Source organism: Calypte anna, chromosome 3 (assembly GCF_003957555.1).
Source record: "Calypte anna isolate BGI_N300 chromosome 3, bCalAnn1_v1.p, whole genome shotgun sequence".
Lineage (NCBI taxonomy): Eukaryota > Metazoa > Chordata > Aves > Apodiformes > Trochilidae > Calypte > Calypte anna.
Genome location: NC_044246.1, coordinates 63,409,697 through 63,428,861, shown reverse-complemented (window position 1 = coordinate 63,428,861; position 19,165 = coordinate 63,409,697). Strand labels below are relative to the sequence as shown.

General features: G+C 40.8%; 1 protein-coding gene and 1 long non-coding RNA gene across 2 annotated transcripts in view; both read left to right on the top strand.

The window, feature by feature from the left end:
• Nucleotides 1-2,267, top strand: part of NKAIN2 (sodium/potassium transporting ATPase interacting 2) — a 531,076-nt gene extending 528,809 nt beyond the window's left edge. Inside the window, exon 7 of the mRNA XM_030447427.1 lies at nt 2,160-2,267. Within this exon, the coding sequence (XP_030303287.1) occupies nt 2,160-2,169 (10 nt within the window). The 3' untranslated portion in view covers nt 2,170-2,267. The remainder of the gene's footprint in view (nt 1-2,159) is intronic.
• A 2,881-nt stretch (nt 2,268-5,148) lies between these two features.
• On the top strand, nt 5,149-10,703 carry LOC115598109. The gene is made up of 3 exons (XR_003987389.1): nt 5,149-5,160; nt 8,458-8,459; nt 10,597-10,703. It is a non-coding gene; the product is annotated as an uncharacterized LOC115598109 (long non-coding RNA).
• Nucleotides 10,704-19,165: the final 8,462 nt, after the last annotated feature.

Below are 19,165 nucleotides of genomic sequence, written 5' to 3'. Positions count from 1 at the left end.
TGTATATATATATATGCATAGAGGCAGCATGCACACCTGTATGCACACAGACTCCTTTCTATGTGTGTATCTATGTATATTCGGCCAGTTGTGTATATTGCTACACAGGACTTTTTGTAGGCACTGCCTTTCACTAGAAGACACAATAGTTTCTGGCTAATGGAATCCTACATTTCACCAACTGTTAGAAGCATTTTAACTCAATAACTCAGGGACAGCGAAGTGGTGGAGAGGTTAATGCATTGTCCTTATTCTTGGTCCTATTTTTCTCTCTGCTGCATTTACATGTGTATTATGCCAGTCATGGTCTCCTAGTCCGAGACCCTTAAGTATCTGCCTAGCTAATTGAACATATGGAAGGTACCTACTTTACTATGCACTTGAAGTATAAATGAAATATAAATGTGTCACAGTTCTGGCCCAGCTGGTACCATCCAGGCCTCTGCTTGCTCACCTCCCCCTTGGCCCCCTCACTGTGGGACAAGGAGGAGAAATATACCTAAAGATTCATTAATACAGACAGGGAGGTTTGCATTCCCTGATTACAGTAACAGGCAAAAACCAGACAGGTTCATCTTGGGGATAAATAACTAATCTACAGGAAGAAAGAGAAAACATGGTCAGATCTCTATACCTTCCCCCCCACACACCCCTTCATTCCTCTTGGGACCGGATCCCTTCACTGCCGCCTCCCCCTCAGGGCACAGGGAGGGCCAGGGGGATTCAGGGTCAGTTCCCCACACGGTGTTTCTGCCGCTCCTTCCTCCTCAGGGGGAGGGCTCCTCACATCCTTCCCCCGCTCCAACGCGGGGTTCCCCTCACGGGAGAGTCCTTCAGGAACCCCTGGGACATGAGTCCCTCCCACAGGTGCAGTCCCTCAGGCACAGACTGCTCCCGCCTGGGCTGCACAGAGTCACCGGTGCTGCGGGAGCAGTCACCTCCTCTTTCTGGCACGGGGTCCTACACGGCTGCAGATTCACATCTGACCCTCTCCATGATCCTGCACAGGCTGCTGCTTCATGTCTGCCCATCTGTGACACTTCAGGGGCTACAAATCCACATTTACAGCATCGTGGTCCTTCAAGGACTGCTCTACAGTGCTTCTTCAGGGACGGCTCTGCCGTGCTGCTCCATGGGCTGCAGGGGCACAGCTGCCATCTCACCATGGGCTGCGGGGAAATCTCCACTCGGGCACCTTTCCCCCTCCTTCTTCACTGACCTTGGTGTCTTTGTTCTGGCATTGCTGTCTCACTTCAGACTCTGCTCTGCAGATCCTTTTTTTTTTTTTTTTTTTTTTGATTTTTTGCAATTCTGTTTCACCTTTTCTTGAATGTACTACTCAGTCGCATCCAGCTTCCCATATCTGCTCAGCCTTAGGCAGAGATGGCAAAGGGATTGGAACCAGGGGAGCTCCCAACCACTCCTTACAGCTCCCTGTGGCCACCCCTCAACTTCCAAAACACCACTGCACTAACCCAAGACAAAATGAAACACAAGCAAGACACATACACAAAGAATATAACCACCGTGACACTCAGCAGGTTCATGCAGTACAAATCTGCATGAAATGTTGTCCATAAAGACATTATGAGCAATATTTCATTTGAAAAACCTACCAGCTAAGCCTTGCCTAGCAACTAAAAATGTCTTGTCTGTTTTAGACTGAAATCTGGAGTTACAAAACATGGGTTTGGGATGCCACCATTCAGGTTTGCAGGGCTGTGGTACTCAGAAGCACACTCTGCTTTGTGAGTGAGCCTCAGGTGCCTTTCGCTAGTAGCTGTAATTCAGCTCTTCTGTCCTCATACTGTGTCATTTCTTGCTTTTACAAAGATAGCTACATCTCTGATGGATTATTTTAGGTCAGATCATCTTCGACTTGACCCATGGCTATACAGTTAGGACAATAATTAAAAATCACTCCTGCCTAGAATGTTTTAGAACACTTATGATGACTTCTCTGACAATGTTCCAGAGAGAGGCAAGCAATAATCTGAGTAAACAGTTCAACTTTCTGTTATCTTCATCCCATGTGTAGCTGAACTGTTACTTGCTGGTGGCTTACACTTGCTTGCAAAAGGGCACTAGAGCATCAGGGCAGTGATCAGATACCTGCATGGTAAATTATAACTATTGTTCATTTTCCATCTTTCTTCCAGGTCAAAATAAACATGGGGACTACACAACAATGGTCCGGAGGACCTGTGAAAGAAACTGTTTCAGGATGGCCTCCTGGATCTTCAAAGAGAGAAAAAAAGTCCAGTTTTTGTGCTAAAAAAGAAAGTATAAAACCTGTGTGAACAGTGAGAAAAAAACAATGGACATCTTCAGTCCCTCTTTCTAACAGGTACTAAGAGAGATGCCTCGGACCCTCGCCTTGGATCTCCTGCTTCCCAGCACCCGAGGGTCAGAGCAGAGGCATTGGTGCCATCTTCTGACTCTTCCCTGCCCCGGCCACTGCCAGAAGGGCCCATCTGGATTAAGACATGAACCCAGCCCATTTGGTGCTTTCGGAGCCCCCTCCACACTCCTGGCTGCGTTTTGTCTCCTTAGTCAACACAACACTAAAAATACCAGGATAACCTTGCAGCAGAAGTCAATAGCCAGCACATTGTTTGCCCTGAAGGCTGTACAGTTCATACTTGCCTTAACCCAACTGCATTGCACATCAGAGAAACTCCGTGCAAGCTTTCTGAAGTAAAGTCCTTTAGGCTCAACATGCTGCTGTTAATTCTGAACGATTTCTTAGTCAGTGGTTTCCTTCTGTTTGTTTTTGTTTTGTTTTCATGTCAGGGAATAAGGCTCTGTTGCTCCACAGCTCCAGAGCGATCAAGTAGAAAACTGCCAGCTGTCTGAGAAGTGCTTTACTTTTGAGGCTCCACACACAGTGGTCAAGAAACAAACAGTTTATAATGGTTAAAAAAAAAAAAAAAAAAAAAAAAAAGACCTTTTGGGGGTCGGGGTGGGGAAAGGGATAACATAAACTAATCATTGAAGCTACTGGAAATACGCAGCAGAAACAGTGCTCCTTAATCCCAGTGTTTATATTTATCGCACTTGTAGGTGCTTTTATAGTTATCTCTGTCTTTTACTAACTAAAGAGACATCTGCAGATTTCTATCAAGAAAGGCCAACTGGATATGTACTAGCTACGTTTACTCTTTTGTATCTAATTTCAACTGAAAATTCTCTGTAAGTGAGCTTTTTTTTCTAATTGCACCATAAGGGATCCATATATTTTATTTTTTTGTTTCAGCTGGGGAGGGCAGGGAGGGACTAGTTGAGTTGAAGAAATATTGAAGACCTTTTTGTGGTATATTTGGGGGATCTATTGAGTGTTAGAATGTGTATTTTATCTTCCTGTATTATTGTGGCTGAAAAAAACCCTGTGCTGTTACGTAGTTGGCAACAAGATGCCTTGGGAATTTTGCTAGTAGGTCATTGTGTATACAAAATACTCTGAACTCCTAGGAACATATGTTTTTTTCTAATCTGATCTGTATTTTCAAGCACTTAGTGGCTTTCATTAGGAAAAAAACAATAATTTGCTCAGGCTTTTCAGAAACTTGGATTGTCATTGTTTCTTTGCTCAGACTTTACATAAGCAAATGCTCACACCTTGCATACCTGAGGTGATCATGCAGCTTCTGAGGGAAAGAGGGAAGGTCAGTTCTTGGAAAGGCTCACATTGCTCCTGAGCATCTTCCTTTCCTTTGCTGGCCAAACCCTTGCACCCACAAGGCTCCCGAGCTCCCAAGGCTTGTGCACTCACACCACTCATCCATCCCTGTACAAACCAGTGCCCTTTGCTGTGTCTGCATGGATGTACAGTGTCACAAGCAAGTACTCTGGACAATGACAGAGGAACAGGCATTCGCCAGAGAAAACAAGATATGGGACACCTTCAGGAACTAAACGTACATTTGCTGACTGAGATATTTATATATATATATATGTAAGTGTGTGTGTATGTCTATGTGTATAAAATACACAGGAACAACTATTGGCAGGGACTGCATAATCCAGGAAGCATGTGATGCATGGGGCCAAGGCCTCCAGCCCTAGATCCTGCTAGGTAGGGATTTCCTGTGTAAATTAGGGTGAATTAGGCATGTCCCCAGGGCCTGATCCCCTAAAGCATTCCTAGCTGATTTGGATCTCAAATTTAAGTTTTCAGGTTTGTATACCTGAACTTCTGTGTTGATTATGGACAGAGCTGCTTTTCACTCTCTGGAATATCATGCAGCCTTCAAATGCCAGGTTGAAATTTCCCATAACTTGAGAAATGTCCAAAGTTTCTACTTTTATGTAGTGCTAAATATAGCAGCTGAATAGTATTAAACACAATGTATAGATTTAACTGGAATGAAAATGTCTTAACAGGGTATTTTAGCTTTCCCTGGATTACAGTTAATCAAAGTCATATTTCTATAAAACCATTTTTTAATGAGAAAAGAAGCTGGTTTAGGCACCTAAGCAGTGATCCAATTTTCAGAAGATAATTTTTCATACCCTTCAGTGGTTTCCCACTCAACGATGGCTACCGATAGTTAGCAGTTTTAGAAGATAGAAATTTAATGAAGTGTCTACATGTAGTTTTTAGGCCTACTTCAATTTAGAAAATTTTGGCCTTAATTTCTCTGTGTCTTAGTCTTCCCACCTATAAAACGGGAATAAAATGTGCCTCGCAGGCTTTTTGTGAGGTCTGACTTGTTAACGTTTGTAAAGTGCTTAGGAAATAGGAAGCACATCTAACTAGTATGGATTACAATATGTACGCATATTAATATATTACATATAGAGTAGATAAACAGTCACATACACACAGCATACATATATATATATGTACATACATACTTAGAGGAAGCTGGTATTCGTAACCTTGCTTAAGTTGCAGTTAGAGCACCACCATTGAAAAGAAATTAGGACTGTTGACTTCTAAACTAAATTATTAGTAGACAGATCTCTTCTGGAAGCAGTTTAGAGCACAGTAATGTGAGAATATCTGGGTGACATTTTTGATTTGTACAGCTGTATCCTCAAAATCCAGTAAAGAATGTTATTTTTCTAGGCTGGGCTTTTGTTATAAACTTAAATATTCAGAAGGCAAGAGATACAATCCAAATGTGTCTTTTTTCTTTTATTTTCTTTTTGGCATTTGTTAATTCTGAATGTATTTTTAACAGAAGTGATTTTTTTGACTTACTAGTGTAATTTGCATTTAAAAAAAAATAAATGGAAAAAATATAGGTTTCCAAGCTATTCATGGCCCCCTGCTGCTATTCACAACTTGCCAGAAACTTAGAATTACTGTTCTCAAGTGAGCAACAATGCAGGATAAAGAATTCTATTACATTTACATGATGACCACCCTGATCTGTACAGTGCATGGATGTGACAGCACTGAATAGAAATTGCCAGGTCACGACACCATTTTAACTCTGTCATATGTAGCAGGTATTTTCATTATCACTGACACTAAAAGGTTTCTTCTACAAGGCAGACTGCAATAAACTTGTCACTTAGAAATGGTGGGGGGTTTTTTGCCTACTCATCAGGAATTTTAAGCTGATGATAGGTTTAGAGTTTCCGACAGTGTTGAGTATTGCAAAAGTAATCCTTGTTAAGAGGGAACTATGTAACGTGGATATTTCCACTGCATTAATATTCTTTTTTATGCTGCCAATTGTCCCTGCACTGAAACGATGAAATCTTTTCTTAGCAACATCTTTATAGAGCTCACATACGTTGACAGCTTGCCTGAGGTCATTGAACAAAGGCAATGCAGAACAGTACACATTTCGAGATACTTGGTTATACTCTCCTAAAACTAGTCCTTAGAAGGAGAGTTCATTATTTATGGCATTGGGATTTTTTGTGCCTTAATTATAGTTCAAGTGATACTTTTCAGTCAGGTAAGGAGAAGTGGTTTGTGCTCCACTTGTTTAATTTAAGTACTGGTTGCAATACTCAGCTGCCATACAGCATTTGGACAAAGGCTACTGCAGTATGTATTGATCCCTGGATGTCTCCAAATAGAAGTGGCTATTATCTCAGTGTCTGAAGGTTCTGATCACTTGCACTCTCACCTTCCATTTGAGCTCACGGACAGCAGGCTGAGCAAAACTCCATATAGCATGAATTCTTCGTTTGTAATATATTTACTTCCAGCCCTCTGTTTCCCTTTACATTGCAGTAACCCAGTGGATGAGTGTTTTTCTCACAGAGGGGAAGTCCCATAAATAGACTGTATCAATTGCTTTCTGTCTTGCTCCTGATGAGTCTCTTCACTATAGCTGGGATTACATTGATAGACGTTTTCAGTTTGTTTCATAGTTAATCTGAATCTGGTTTCTGCTCAGTGCATGTGGATTGGCAACAGACACCAAAGGTGAAGAACTGATGCATAGAAGTACTGCAGACAGCACTGTGTCCACTCCTTCTTGGAGAAAGATTTATACAGTTGTTATGCTAAGCAGTCCACTACAAACTATGTGAAGTGTTAAATGTAATTACCATGCATAAAAAACCTGTTTTTTAGACTGCAGTTATTCATTCATATATAGAAGTGACACAACACAGAATGAGTTGGTGAAAGATTCCTACAGTCACTAATATGCTTCATCCCTAGCCATGGGCTGGAAAAAGCATCTCTGTTTGGTCTAGAGTCCTGACAAGTCCTTCTATTCAGACCTTCACCAAGAGGGACAATTGCAGCCAGTTGGAGTTGTGACCTTTGCATAGCTGAATGAGATAGAAAGAAAAAGGTTGTACCAGATGTGGATTTTTATGCAACATCATCCGTGCATTTGTTATGCATTTCTCCACATGTTCAAAAGAAAGGTCTTTTTAAATTTGCTCTTCCTTTATCTCTCAGAAACCATCTGAGAGTGACCTTTGTTAATGTCTTCCCAATCCTGCAGAGAATATATAATTGTAGAATGGTTTGGGTTGGAGGAGACATTCGATACCATCTAGTTCCAACCTTGCTGTCATGGGTAGGAACACTTTCCACTAGACCATGTTGCTAGAAGCCCCATCCACCCTGGCCTTGAACACTTCCACAGATGGGGCATATGAAACTCCATGGCGGGGGGGGTGGAACTAGATGAGCTTTAAAGCTCCATAGAGATGTATTATATTGTAGTCTACATTTTAAAGGTATCTAAAGCAGTGGCTGTGGAAGAAGAACAGGATCGAAGGGACTGCAAATTGATGCCATCATAAAAGGTTGATGGATTGATTCAATTAATCAGTAAGTCATTCCTTAGAGTTCTGCAGGGATTTATTTACCAAACACTTACATTGTTTATTTTGTTCTCTGGAGGGTATGTGTTCTGTCATTTTTCTTCATTATTCTTCTTGTTTCATTCCCCAGCTTCTAACAAATATTTTCATGCCAACATGTAGCATGTTAGGCATGTAAATTGCCCACATTTAGTGATTTAAAGCAATACGCTCCAAGCTTCCAGTATCTGAGCAATTCTGTACATTTCCCTCAGGTCCTGAGAAATACTACCCATCCATAATTAATACAAAGATGTGTTTTCCATTTAATCTTTGCCTTCACTGTCTGCTTAATGTGACAGGGAGGTAAGATCTTGTCTAGCATAACTTATGAGCACCTGATTAAACTTTAGAAAGAAAGTTAATATGAAAAACATTTTGAACACTGTTGATACTAAATAAAATAACTGCTCCATCCTTGGTTTTGCCTTACATTCTGTAATTCGAATCCAGAAAAACAATACAAGAATGTTTTATGAATGTCAGCAGTTTCATTATGTTTTCCATTGGACTAGATAAATTTTCCATTTTAATATTGTCATAGCATATGCTTCAAAATCAATACATAGAAATGGCCAAATTAAATCAGATCACAAATTACAAAATGGCAGATTATGAGCATGAAAGAGGTTTGTGAAGGACAAAGAACTGAAACAGAAAGACAACATGTTTTGCAAATGCTGGGTCTCTTTTGAACAAATATTTTTATTTCAAGCTGTCAGGAACATTCAACCTCTAAATAAAAATAATTTTAAAAAATTTAATCATGTGTTCATTGCATATATATATCCAGCATGGGTGTGATTTTAAGGCATATTCAGCACTGGCCAAAACCTGACCCCACTTTTAGGTGGCTAGGAACAACATGGCAGTCTGCACTGTGTGATGGCCTTCCCCTGTGGATTTAGAAAATTCCACCCTGACAAATAAACTAGAGGACATCAAAAGGGTGGAAGGAAAAAAAAAAAAAAAAAGAAAAAAAAGGAAGAAAGTACAAAAATTTAAAGACATTAGCAGCGTGAAATCATGGTACAAATCTGATTCTAAACAAAAAAGTTGTGGTGCAAAGGTAATGATGGGGACACTGCCAAAACCAAGGATGTCAGAGGGAACCAGTCCAGCATGAAGGAGGGGCTGAGCCCTGTACCACATATCCCAGCTGACTTAAAGGAGTTTCAGTGCCTGGACTGCTTGAATGGTGATTCTGTGCTTCTCCTTGTGTCTGCAAGGATGATCTGGGATCAAGAAAGGCAGCACATCATCATATAGTAGCTGGTGGTAACACACAGGCAATTATTTCAGAGAGCTGTGTAATACATGTCCAGCACCCTTTGCCTCTGTCTTCACATTTTCATCTGTTCACCAGTTTTGTTCTCTTGGGATTGTTCCTAGCTGTGGAAATAGTTGCTAGAACTCTTGTAACTAGCTTTGGTTTTTTTAATAATGATTTTTTTTAATAATGTTTTTATCAACAGTCAAAATAAAAACTATTTCCTTTATCTTACCACCTAAAAGAAAATGCGATAAACCTGCTGTAGGTGGCACTGCTCGAACAGAGGGATTGGATTAAATGATCACCAGAGGTACCTTCCAGCCTCAGCCATTCTCTGATTCTGTGATTCACCTCTCATTTAAGCTACCCTTTTCCCCATTAGAAATATTCATAGCATCTCAAGAGGATAAAATAATTTTTTCTTCTTGAACTGAGGCAGTCTTGGCATTAGCCTTTGTAATGAAAATAAGGGTCTCGTCTATTAAAAAAAAAAAAAAAAAAAAAAGCTTTCAGGAAAAACACCAGTTCATAAAATGTATTGTTTATTATTTTCCTTTCTTTGAGCCTTCTGCAGTTGGCCACCTGGATGAAATCCCAGCTTCATTAAGGACAGTAAGAATTTTGCTGTTTGTTGGGTTTTTTTTTTCCAGTGAGAATTGAGGATATCACTCATTGACATTAGGATGTATGAATATTTGCTTTGTTTGAAAAACAAAACCCCATAGCAATTACCTCCAATAATTTTTAAATGCTCTATAATATTTCTGATTTTTTTCCCCTTTCATGCTCAGCACTTGTGAAATGGTGATATAAAAATTTTATCTATCCTCATTTGTGCTGACCTACATAACTTGCTCATTTCTACATTTTTTGCCACTAAAATCTTCCTACAATTCCCACTCTTCTGTGTATTTCATTTCATGTGAATGAATATTACCCCAGGGGATTAACACCCTGGGAGATCTTCCACAAAACATGAGTATTACGTAGGAATTAGAAGATATTTGCATAGCTATTTAGCCAATATGATAGTGGGAATCTGCTACATGATCTCTTTTCCCTTTATAAATAAATGTTAAATATTACTTGTAACCTGCAATTCTCTGTATATTTCACATCCTTCTAGCTTTTTGCTAAATTGCACAGAGCTCTTCAGAACTTGATAAGTTTTCCACTGAACAAACTAATTCAGATGCGGGGAAATTTTTGCATATAAACCAAAAGATAAAACAACAAATGCCTCAAAGCCCTCAACAGATGGACTAATAATATCCAGTGCTTCTGGAAATCCAATAGTTTTGCCAAAAACATCACTTAGTCTGGAGTTTCTCCTTGCAAAAAACGCCACTTGTCAACTCCTTCATAGCCTGTAATGTAGTTCCTGACAAAGCTCTGTCCAAACAAGGTCCCTGCCCTGATAGTTACTGTCATGTCAAACCTCATATTCTGCTCTATGAAAGGAAGTACATGAGAAACTAACACTGCTTCTTCAGGCCTGTTCCCTTGAGCTTGTCTTCCTTGGGTCTGGGTGCTTGAGATTGTTGCTCCACAACAGCCTCAGTTCTCATGGGTACATTGGGTAATTAAACTGGTTGGCACTGGTGAGTGCCAATTAAAATTAAGCAGGGGTTCTGTATCCTCAGTGACACAGCATCCAGTGTGCCAGTGGTGCTGTGCCACCTGATCAGGGACAGCCCTAGGCAAACATGAAGCAGACAAATCCTTCAAGCAGGGTCAGCCAGGAAAGGCAGAAAGATCACAGAATCACAGAATATCTTCAGTTGGAAGGGACCCATGAGGATCATCAAGTCCACCTCCCTCGTCCTTGCAGGACCGTAACAGTATATAACTTTACATAACTGTAAAAGATTTTCATTCTGCTTTTAAATAATATGAATTTTTTAGTTATGACAATAAATAGAAACAATGCAGGATAAAGAAACTGTGCAGAGCAAGTAGATACACAAACTGTTGCACAGTGAATGTGCTGAATATCTGATGAACCAAGGTTCCCGATTTCAGCTAGTAGAACTGAGTTGGAACAAGTCTTTTGCTTCACTGATTTATTTATTTATTGCTAAGTAAGGTGATGCACCTTTATCAGGATGATTCAAAATTGTGATTTGTCTATGAACTGTTCTGATTTTGGCCTTATCAGCAAATGGGCGTACACTTAAAATAACACCTCCTTCTTAACTACTCATTTTCTTTTCAAATACTCCTTTGTAGTACAATGAAATACTAGATGTTGAAATTCCCTTTGCTGTCTCTGTAATTGGCTGTTCCAATGCTTTCCAAAGATAAAAGCATAACGACCTTCCCTGCTCTCTACTTCTGCCAGACCCCTAAACAACCTTCACCCTGCACTGGTTCCATCACCAGAGCTGACAAGCAGTACCATCCCAGAGGCCAAATCCTCCTGGCACCAGCAGGAAAAGCAAGCCTGGATGTGCAGGATTCTTTTCTCAAGTCTCTGTTTCAACTCAGATCATGCCTTTCTTGTAAGAAAAGCAGTCAGACTTCTGTCTGGCTCCAACTTTTACATTTGAGGTGACAAATCCCTGCTGCGCTTCAGTCCTCAGAGACTTTGCGCTTACTAAACAGTTAGTTCAATCAAAGGAAGGAATTCTGGCAAGTAGGGACAGCAAAGCAGAGCTTTTGTATTAGAAAAGCTATAGCTCAGAAATATAAAGAAAAATATAAAGAAATATAAAGAAAAATAAACTTTAGGTGAAAAAACTTAAGTCACTGATCTTAAATAGACTACAGCCTTTTTATGGATGTGAAGACAACTCAAGCCGCATGCATAATTATTTAGTGTTTTCTGGCTTTCATTGATGTTTATTGATGTACTTATTTGCTTTAATTATTTATTATTTTATAATTCTCCATTTCAGGAAGTACTTTTTAAATTTAGAAAAATAAAAGGAAATTGCAGAAAAAAATGGCATTAAAATGTTGTAAGACACCAGGGGACTGACATGTTAACTATTAGGATGAATCTCTCAGGCCATCCCAAAGCTCAGTCTGACTGGCCCATTACACTTGAAAAACCCGAACTTGCCAGTCTTGGAAGCCATCCAAAGTATGGCCAGAAGTTCTGTTTAATTCAGGTTGGTAAATGCCATTTATCGGGGTTGACTGGTCATCCCCCTAGACCATCTCCCAGCCCCATTGTCTTTGCTCTTTTAAGGCCTCCAGGCTTGTGAAATGGAAGTTCATAATTCAGCTTTTGTCCCTTTTCTGCACTTCATTCTTCTTTGTAGTGTTGGTGTCTGAACCTGGAGAGAAAGACCAGATTCCTAGAAGGACCTGCTGGCCTATAAAGCTACCTGGGAAAATATAGATTGGGAAGGGTTTCTCAAGATGAGCCTTCTCAAATATTATGGGGTTGTAGAGTTGTAAAGAATTGGACTCAGCAGCCCAAGCTGTCCCTTCAGACACTTTATTTCTGTGATGTCCATCAGGGGAGCTAACCTCAAACCAGAAGCCCACTTTCCCTGAGAGTCAGAGGATCTTAAACTCCTCTTGGGTATTTTGCTTCTTAGGTCTTTTTGAAAGACCCACTAATGCTTATTTTCATTTCCCAATTCCTTTGAAATGGAACAGAAGGACCATTGAAAACCAGTGCTCTGTGATTAGACCCCGTGGATAGCCTAAATAAATGCAGTCGTTTGATTCATCCCTTGAGTTTCAGGGCTCCACATGTATTGCACTCTGATAATTTCCTCAGATTTTTCACAGCTTGTATAGACAGAGAAATAGAAACTTCATCCACATCTGTGCAGATATTTTTATTTTGCCACTGGTGACTTATTTGAGCTCCCAATATAACAGATGCATGTCAGTAATAACAAAAATAGCTGATCTGCAACAACCCACGCATCGCAACATTTTGTTGTTTTGTTACCCTCTAACTCCATCACTTCAGAATCCCTTTCTCTCCCATCTGTCCTAAGCAAGTAGTAGAGGCTTTTTGCTAGAAAATGTATTTTTTATTGTACCTCTCTGGAGGACAGCATAACTCTGCCTCAAGAAAAATGCTATTAGCCATTTCCCTTGCATCAGAAGGAAAACTGCTACTAATTATAACCAAGATCCTGTCAGTTACCTGAATTCACTGGTAATTCTTGTAAGATTCTGAAGAAAGTGAGCAAACACATTAACAGGAATGTGCCAGCAGCAACTCATTGTAATTCTTTTCCCAGCTTCCTAAAATGTACAGAGGGCTTACAGTAACCGTGGATTTGTTCTGCAGCCCACAAAATACCTGGGGCTGGCATGGGCAGCCTGATCCAAGCTAGCAGCTGTCTTGAAAAAGGCACATCCATAGCAGGGGAGCAGTGCAATAGCTGGATATTTTTTGATGTATCTGGAGCGTACAGGAGATTCGGAGAACAGAAGGAAGAATCTGCCACTCAGGATACTTTACCTGAGGAGCTAAGTAGGAAAAAAAACATTAATAAAAGAGGGTGTGCATTAAAGTGTTGCATAGGCCTTCCTTGGCAGCTTCAGTATTGTTGGTTATACCATATCCTCTGTAGGATCCAAAAGAACAGAAATCTTTCTGCTGAGACACTTAGGTACAGAGAGAGCTTCTGTAGAGCCAGGTCTTCACCAGGGACCATTCCTGAAAGCCTGGGCACATGTGTGAAACAGAAAGGACTGCATGGTGTAAAATAATAATAATCTTTGTTATTGGGACCCTGCAATATCATTGTGGAAGGGTAAATGGGCCTTCACAGTGGAGAGTGTAAAAAGCACACCTGTCTGAAGGCTCCTGCATTTGCTGAAAGAACATAAAGTGGTACAAGTGAAAACAAGAACCTGGCCCAGTCCTGAGCAGGAGGGCAGATTAAATATCCTCCTTCTTTAAAGATTTTTACTTTTATTCATAAATAATGACACGTCACTAGCTGATTTGTTTTTTCTTTCTCAAATACACAGCAGTACTTATTTGTAGAGGGTTTGAAAGAGGAGATTTCCATGCAACTGTGGAACCTCACTGTCAGGAGCTCTCTTAGCCTGGCCCGGGTTTGATACAATTCACATCCCTCTGCAGGGGACAAGAGGACTGGAGGATTAAAACAAAGATTAAAAGACAGTGAGGAATGCAGTACATTCAGTAAAGGTTTAATGAGAGAATCCCATGGAAACCATAAGTTTGGGTTTTTGTGTGCAGCTATGTTCAGAAATGCCAGTAGTACTTGTGTGTTTTGCTGTGGGTGGCAGCTCTCACAGTGCTGCAGATGAGCAGCAGTGCCACATATAATGTGGGGTTTTGGAGAGTCCCAGTGAAGAACTGGGGAGTTTGAGACACTTGGGAAATTGTTACAGAGCAATTTGACAAAGTGTTCCTTTACACATCCATGATGGGTTTGCATGTCTGAGTCACACCAGTGAGTCAAGCTGTCAGTAATGTTAGGTGTTGGCGTCAGACTGAAAGGTTTCAGGGCTTCTCTTCATCTCCTAATGCTTGGTCCCTGCCTTTGGCTATTGGCAAGAGATATTCCTAGCCACCAGCTTGGCATCCCATGTTACCTGTTCTTGCTGGTTAGTACAGAAGTCAGCTGGATCTCACCAGCATCTTGCAGTGACCTTTCTGAACCTAAAGAGTAAAATCTTTAATATTTTAATATACCCTGAAGTAGCTCCTGAAATGAAAGAAAATACATGTTCAAAGGAGAAATATTTACTCTATAAAAGAATGAAGAAAAGTCAGGGAATTATTTATTATCTGTGGAAGTGAGTACAAAGAAATGAAGTGACAGTATACCTTAGAAACGCTTCATGTGCTCACCGAGTCTTGGGCTGTGTTGTCTGATTTGCTCATCTGGCAAAGCTGACATGACAGTACAACACTCGTCAGAATTAGGGCCTAATTCCTTAGACAGATCACCTCTCTTGGGTATTGTCTTTCCAGATAAGAACCTAAGCTGATATAAAAAAATCTGCTGCTGTATCTTCTTATTTGCAAAGCATTCCTTGGACTGGAAATGAGCCCCCACCTTCACCCCATCACTCGTAATTTTGGTACTTAATAGAAAAGTGTGATACCAGCTCTGAAGTTTCTTGCTATTGAAGTGCTGTCTGTCACAATGTAAATATCTAACATGCAAAGGAATGTCAGAAATGCCATGAGAAACAACCATGAGCAACCTGGTATTGGTGACCCTGCTCAGTCAGGGGTTGAACTAGCCCTCCTCCAGAGTGGAGGTTCTCAGACATTCTGATCCAATGAAAGGTGTCTTCTTACTGCAGAGCAGCAGGAATGCTTGGCATCCAGTAAGGAGAGATTTTCAGGTAAGACTGGCATGGCTTTTCTTACAAACTTGCTGCTTATATGCTTTTCTCTTATATAAGTTTAGCCATACAATATTGTAAAATATGCTGTGCCAGAACCACTGCTTATAGAAGACTTAGAACACAGCTCAGTACCTGCCTTGAATGCACAAATGCTGATAGCAAACAATTTAAGCTTTAAGGTACTCAGGTATTTGGAATAGATAATACCCCAAATCCTGTCTGTGAGATTTGGAGGACCTTACAAAGGGAGCTGCTAGATCCAGAGCTCCTGTGTAGGATGAATTCCTTAGACCCCTTGAGGACATGTCTGGTACTGTCCCACTTCTTTCTGAAGAAGGGTACCAGAAGGTCATCAACAGCTAAACAAGGAGGCTGGTAGAAAGGAGGTATATGCATGGTAAAGGAAGATGCTTGAAGAACAAAGGAGCTTTAGAGTAGGTGGTGAACCAAGTGAGTATATTTTTATATTAAGAGAGAGCCTGGTCAGGTATTACATGCCCAAATAGTGAGCTGCCTCGATGCTTAACCAGATGCAGGTGGACACAACTTTTGTTTCTGTTGACGCAGCAGTGAAATTCTCCCCTTCCTTGGGTAACACAGTCGAGGCATGGGACATTGCTTTTAGAAGCTTGCTGTGTAGAATGTCACACGTTGTGAGAGAATGCATCTCTGGAATATCTAAGTAAAAGCTCTGTATGGATGTTTTCACAAAGATGAAGCTCAAAGAACCCACAAGGTCTGAAGAAGTGTTAGGCTGCTAGGAATTAATGCAGTTAAGCATGGAGGGGAGGCACTTCAGCATATTCTGATGTAGTCCCCCTGACTTTTAAGTTTGGATTTTCTCCCACGTATGGAATCATAGAATTGGTTTGGTTGGAAAAGTGTCAGCACTGACAAAGTATTTCCTCTGCTTTGTTACTATCTCCCTTGCTGATGGTGACCACAATTTATTGGCCTTTTGGGCTAACACTGCACACTGAGCTGATGATTTCAGAGAACTGATGACAGTGATTACTCTGAACTGTCTCAAGATACGTTCTGTGCATGCGTATGTATGGCTACTAGGTCAGTCATGGAGTGTGTAAGTTGTGAGCTGTCTTGCCTCTCTTCTCCCAGAGGCTGGTGGCCTGCTGGGAATCACCTTTCAGATGTCATCGGGCTTGTGTGGTCACCACCTGCCACGCTCATACTGATACACACAGCTCCTAAACTTCTGCAATTTCACCCTGAGAGGAACCCCTTCTTTGGCTTGCTAACACTCAGCCCAGAGTATTCAGCTGTCTCAGTGGAATGGCTCTGGCCCTTATGATCCTCTTTTGGAAGGGATTTTGTATACTGGCATTTTCATAATTTCTACTAATGTATTTCTACTCTTTTTCCCTCTGTTCACTCAGCTGTTTTATTTCACCCTGATGTGAAGTTTTGGAAAGGGAAAGACACTCTCTTCACAGGGGTTACAGCTTTGAACTATCAGCTTGCTAGAGGCTGTAAAGTGAAACATTTGACTCCCAAGATGCATTTTAGCAGCCTAATGAACAAAGAAGTAACACTCTTGACCACTTCCAACAGCATCAGGATTCGCTTGCTGATTCGTGTGCAGCGCAGTGCCTCTGGGACCATGGGCAGTGCTGGCAGCTGGCTCTGCCTCTCCTCATCTCTGTGTGCCTGCATGTAAATGAAACATCAGTGCTTTGAAATTTTTCAGCTGTGCCCCGTGATTCTGTGTGTGAAGTGGTTATTGACTCTTTAGCTGGTGAATGTCGTCTTTGTTTCACCCAGTCAAGAGGTCAGTGAGGCATTCTCTACCAGGGCTACTTCAGAAATACTTTTGTAATAAAAATCTAGCATCAGGTGAAGGACATCCTTTAGAACCATTGCTTCTGGGCTCTCTAATGTACATCATCTATTAGTATAAAAGCCTCTGCTTTTGCCTCTAGTAGTTTCCATAACAGATGTATCTATTAATTAGCTTATTCAAATGTTTCAGATGTTGTGATACACATTTTATTGTCATATGAAAGAAAATACAACAAATCATCAGCTTGTCCAAACAGTGTCTAGTCTTACACACACATCTGGGACCAGTGAAGTGTGTTTGATCATCAGACTTCCTGTAACATCATTGTCAGATCCATAAATCTTTTCAGATGCCTGGAAGGATTTTTCTTCAGTGTCACTGCTTTCTTTCCTTTCATTTCCCAGGTTAACTTGGGAGTTTTATACTCCAGAAGTCCTGATAGACCAACGGAGAACGGAATCCTGACCTATTCTTTCAAAAGATTCATCACATTGATGCTCTCTCTTTTTCCTTAGAATTTCTACTTCTTTTGTTTTGCAGGCACCAGTACATATTGCTACAGGAATTTCACTTCTGGCCTTCTATTTCACTTTGAAGTCATGCCTTTGTAGGTTTATGATCATGTGCAAAGTATAGATGGTGCAGAAGCTCAAGATTTGTCATGAATATCCTCTAAGGTTTGTGTTCTGTTTCAGCTATACTGCACAGTATGTAAGGACATCCAATGGCAGTGGTAAATTCTTTTCTATTTGAGAATAATTTTCTTGTGATTGCCTTATAGTCTCATTCCTCATGCACCTGAAGCGTCTTCTGCAAAATACTGCTTTGTCCACTATTTATGGCACATCTACCCTTTCAGTGTTGTGACCTTAATTTCTAGGAACATACTCTGAAACACATCCAGTGACTTTGTTGATGCCATTTATTGTTGTCATTTATTGTGGCTTGAAAATGACACAGCTCGTGTTTTCTCAAAGTTTTCATCAAATTAAAAAAAAATAAAAATCATGTTGCTTTTTATTTTGGGCTTCATAGCAGGGAACTGTATTAATCTGTACTAGTTAAACCATCATGATTAATATGGATTCTGATTTTTCCACCACAAAGTCAGAGACTTGAAAATGCTTTATTGTTTTCACTTTACTTGAACAGGTACAGAACTATTTTTTCCCAAGGTCTCATTAGAGTAACTCACACAACACCGATTTTTATTTTGTTATGACTCAGTTTTAGATGGCACTCCATCTTATGAGTAGTGCTATTTGGTTTTGGTTGGGTGTCTCTATATACTAGATTGTCAACAGCAAGGACTCCAACTCCATCTAATATTTCACTGTACCCTTCCTGGACTTGTGCAGATACTATATGAATGTATGAGAAGAAGACATGGTCTGGAAAAGCCATCTCCTAGACTTAAAAGTGAATGAACTTTGACTCCTTCTTTGTCCAGAAGCAGGCTGTAACTGCTGAAGAGGGCCTGTAAGTGGTGTCCTAGGGTGTTTAGACTGCAGCTGAGATGTGGAGAGGAAGAAAAGACAAGTGAGATGCTTTCCCCAAGGGTCGTGTCCTGTATGATCACACAGTCCAGCCAAGAAGGGAGAAGAATGAAGGCAGCACAGTAGCTCAGACTCAGCAGAGACAGTCTCCTTAGTTTTGATATTTGATTTTGATATCTACAGAAGGCCCATGCTCACTTATCTCATACTAGTGTTGGTAATCTCAACTGCTGAAGTTTCCCCTTTTCCAATTATGCTAAGCCATATGTTGCTGTCACTAATGGTAGATAACAGAATAATAGAATCATAATGGTTGGAAAGGACCTTCAAGATCATCTAGTCCAACCTTTAGTCCTACACCACCTTAACCACTACTTCCCAAAGCACCACATCTAACTGGTTTTTTAATAACCCCAGGGATGTTGACTCCACCACCTCCCTGGGCAACCTCTTCCAATGCTTCACCACTCTTTCAGTGAAGAAATTTTTCCTAATATCTAATCTGAACCTCCCCTGCAGCAACTTGAACCCATTATACTTGTCCTATCACAAGTCACTGGGGAGAAGAGACCAAAACCTGCCTCACTACAGCCTCGTCTCAGGCAGTTGTAGAGGGCAATAAGGTCTCACTTCAACCTCTCTCACTTCAACTTCTTCTCCAGGCTGAACAGCCCCAGCTCCTTCAACCTCTCATCAGAAGACCTGTTCTCTAGACCCCTAATCAACCTGGCTGCCCCTCTCTGCACCCTCTCCAGCACCTCAATGTCCTCCTTATACTGTTGTGCCCAAAACTGCACACAGTATTTAAGGTGTAGCCTCATCAGTCATTACAGAACATGTGGTGGTCACACTGCATTAGGAAGAAACTGAATCCTTGGAGTCTAGGAGGCATCAGGTATCCTTTAAACACACCAAGAAAAGCTTCTGCAGTCCCTTCTGCTGGAAGATGAGTTCATAGGCATCCCACTGATTAAGATTGTTCTCACACTTCCTGACCCTAAGATA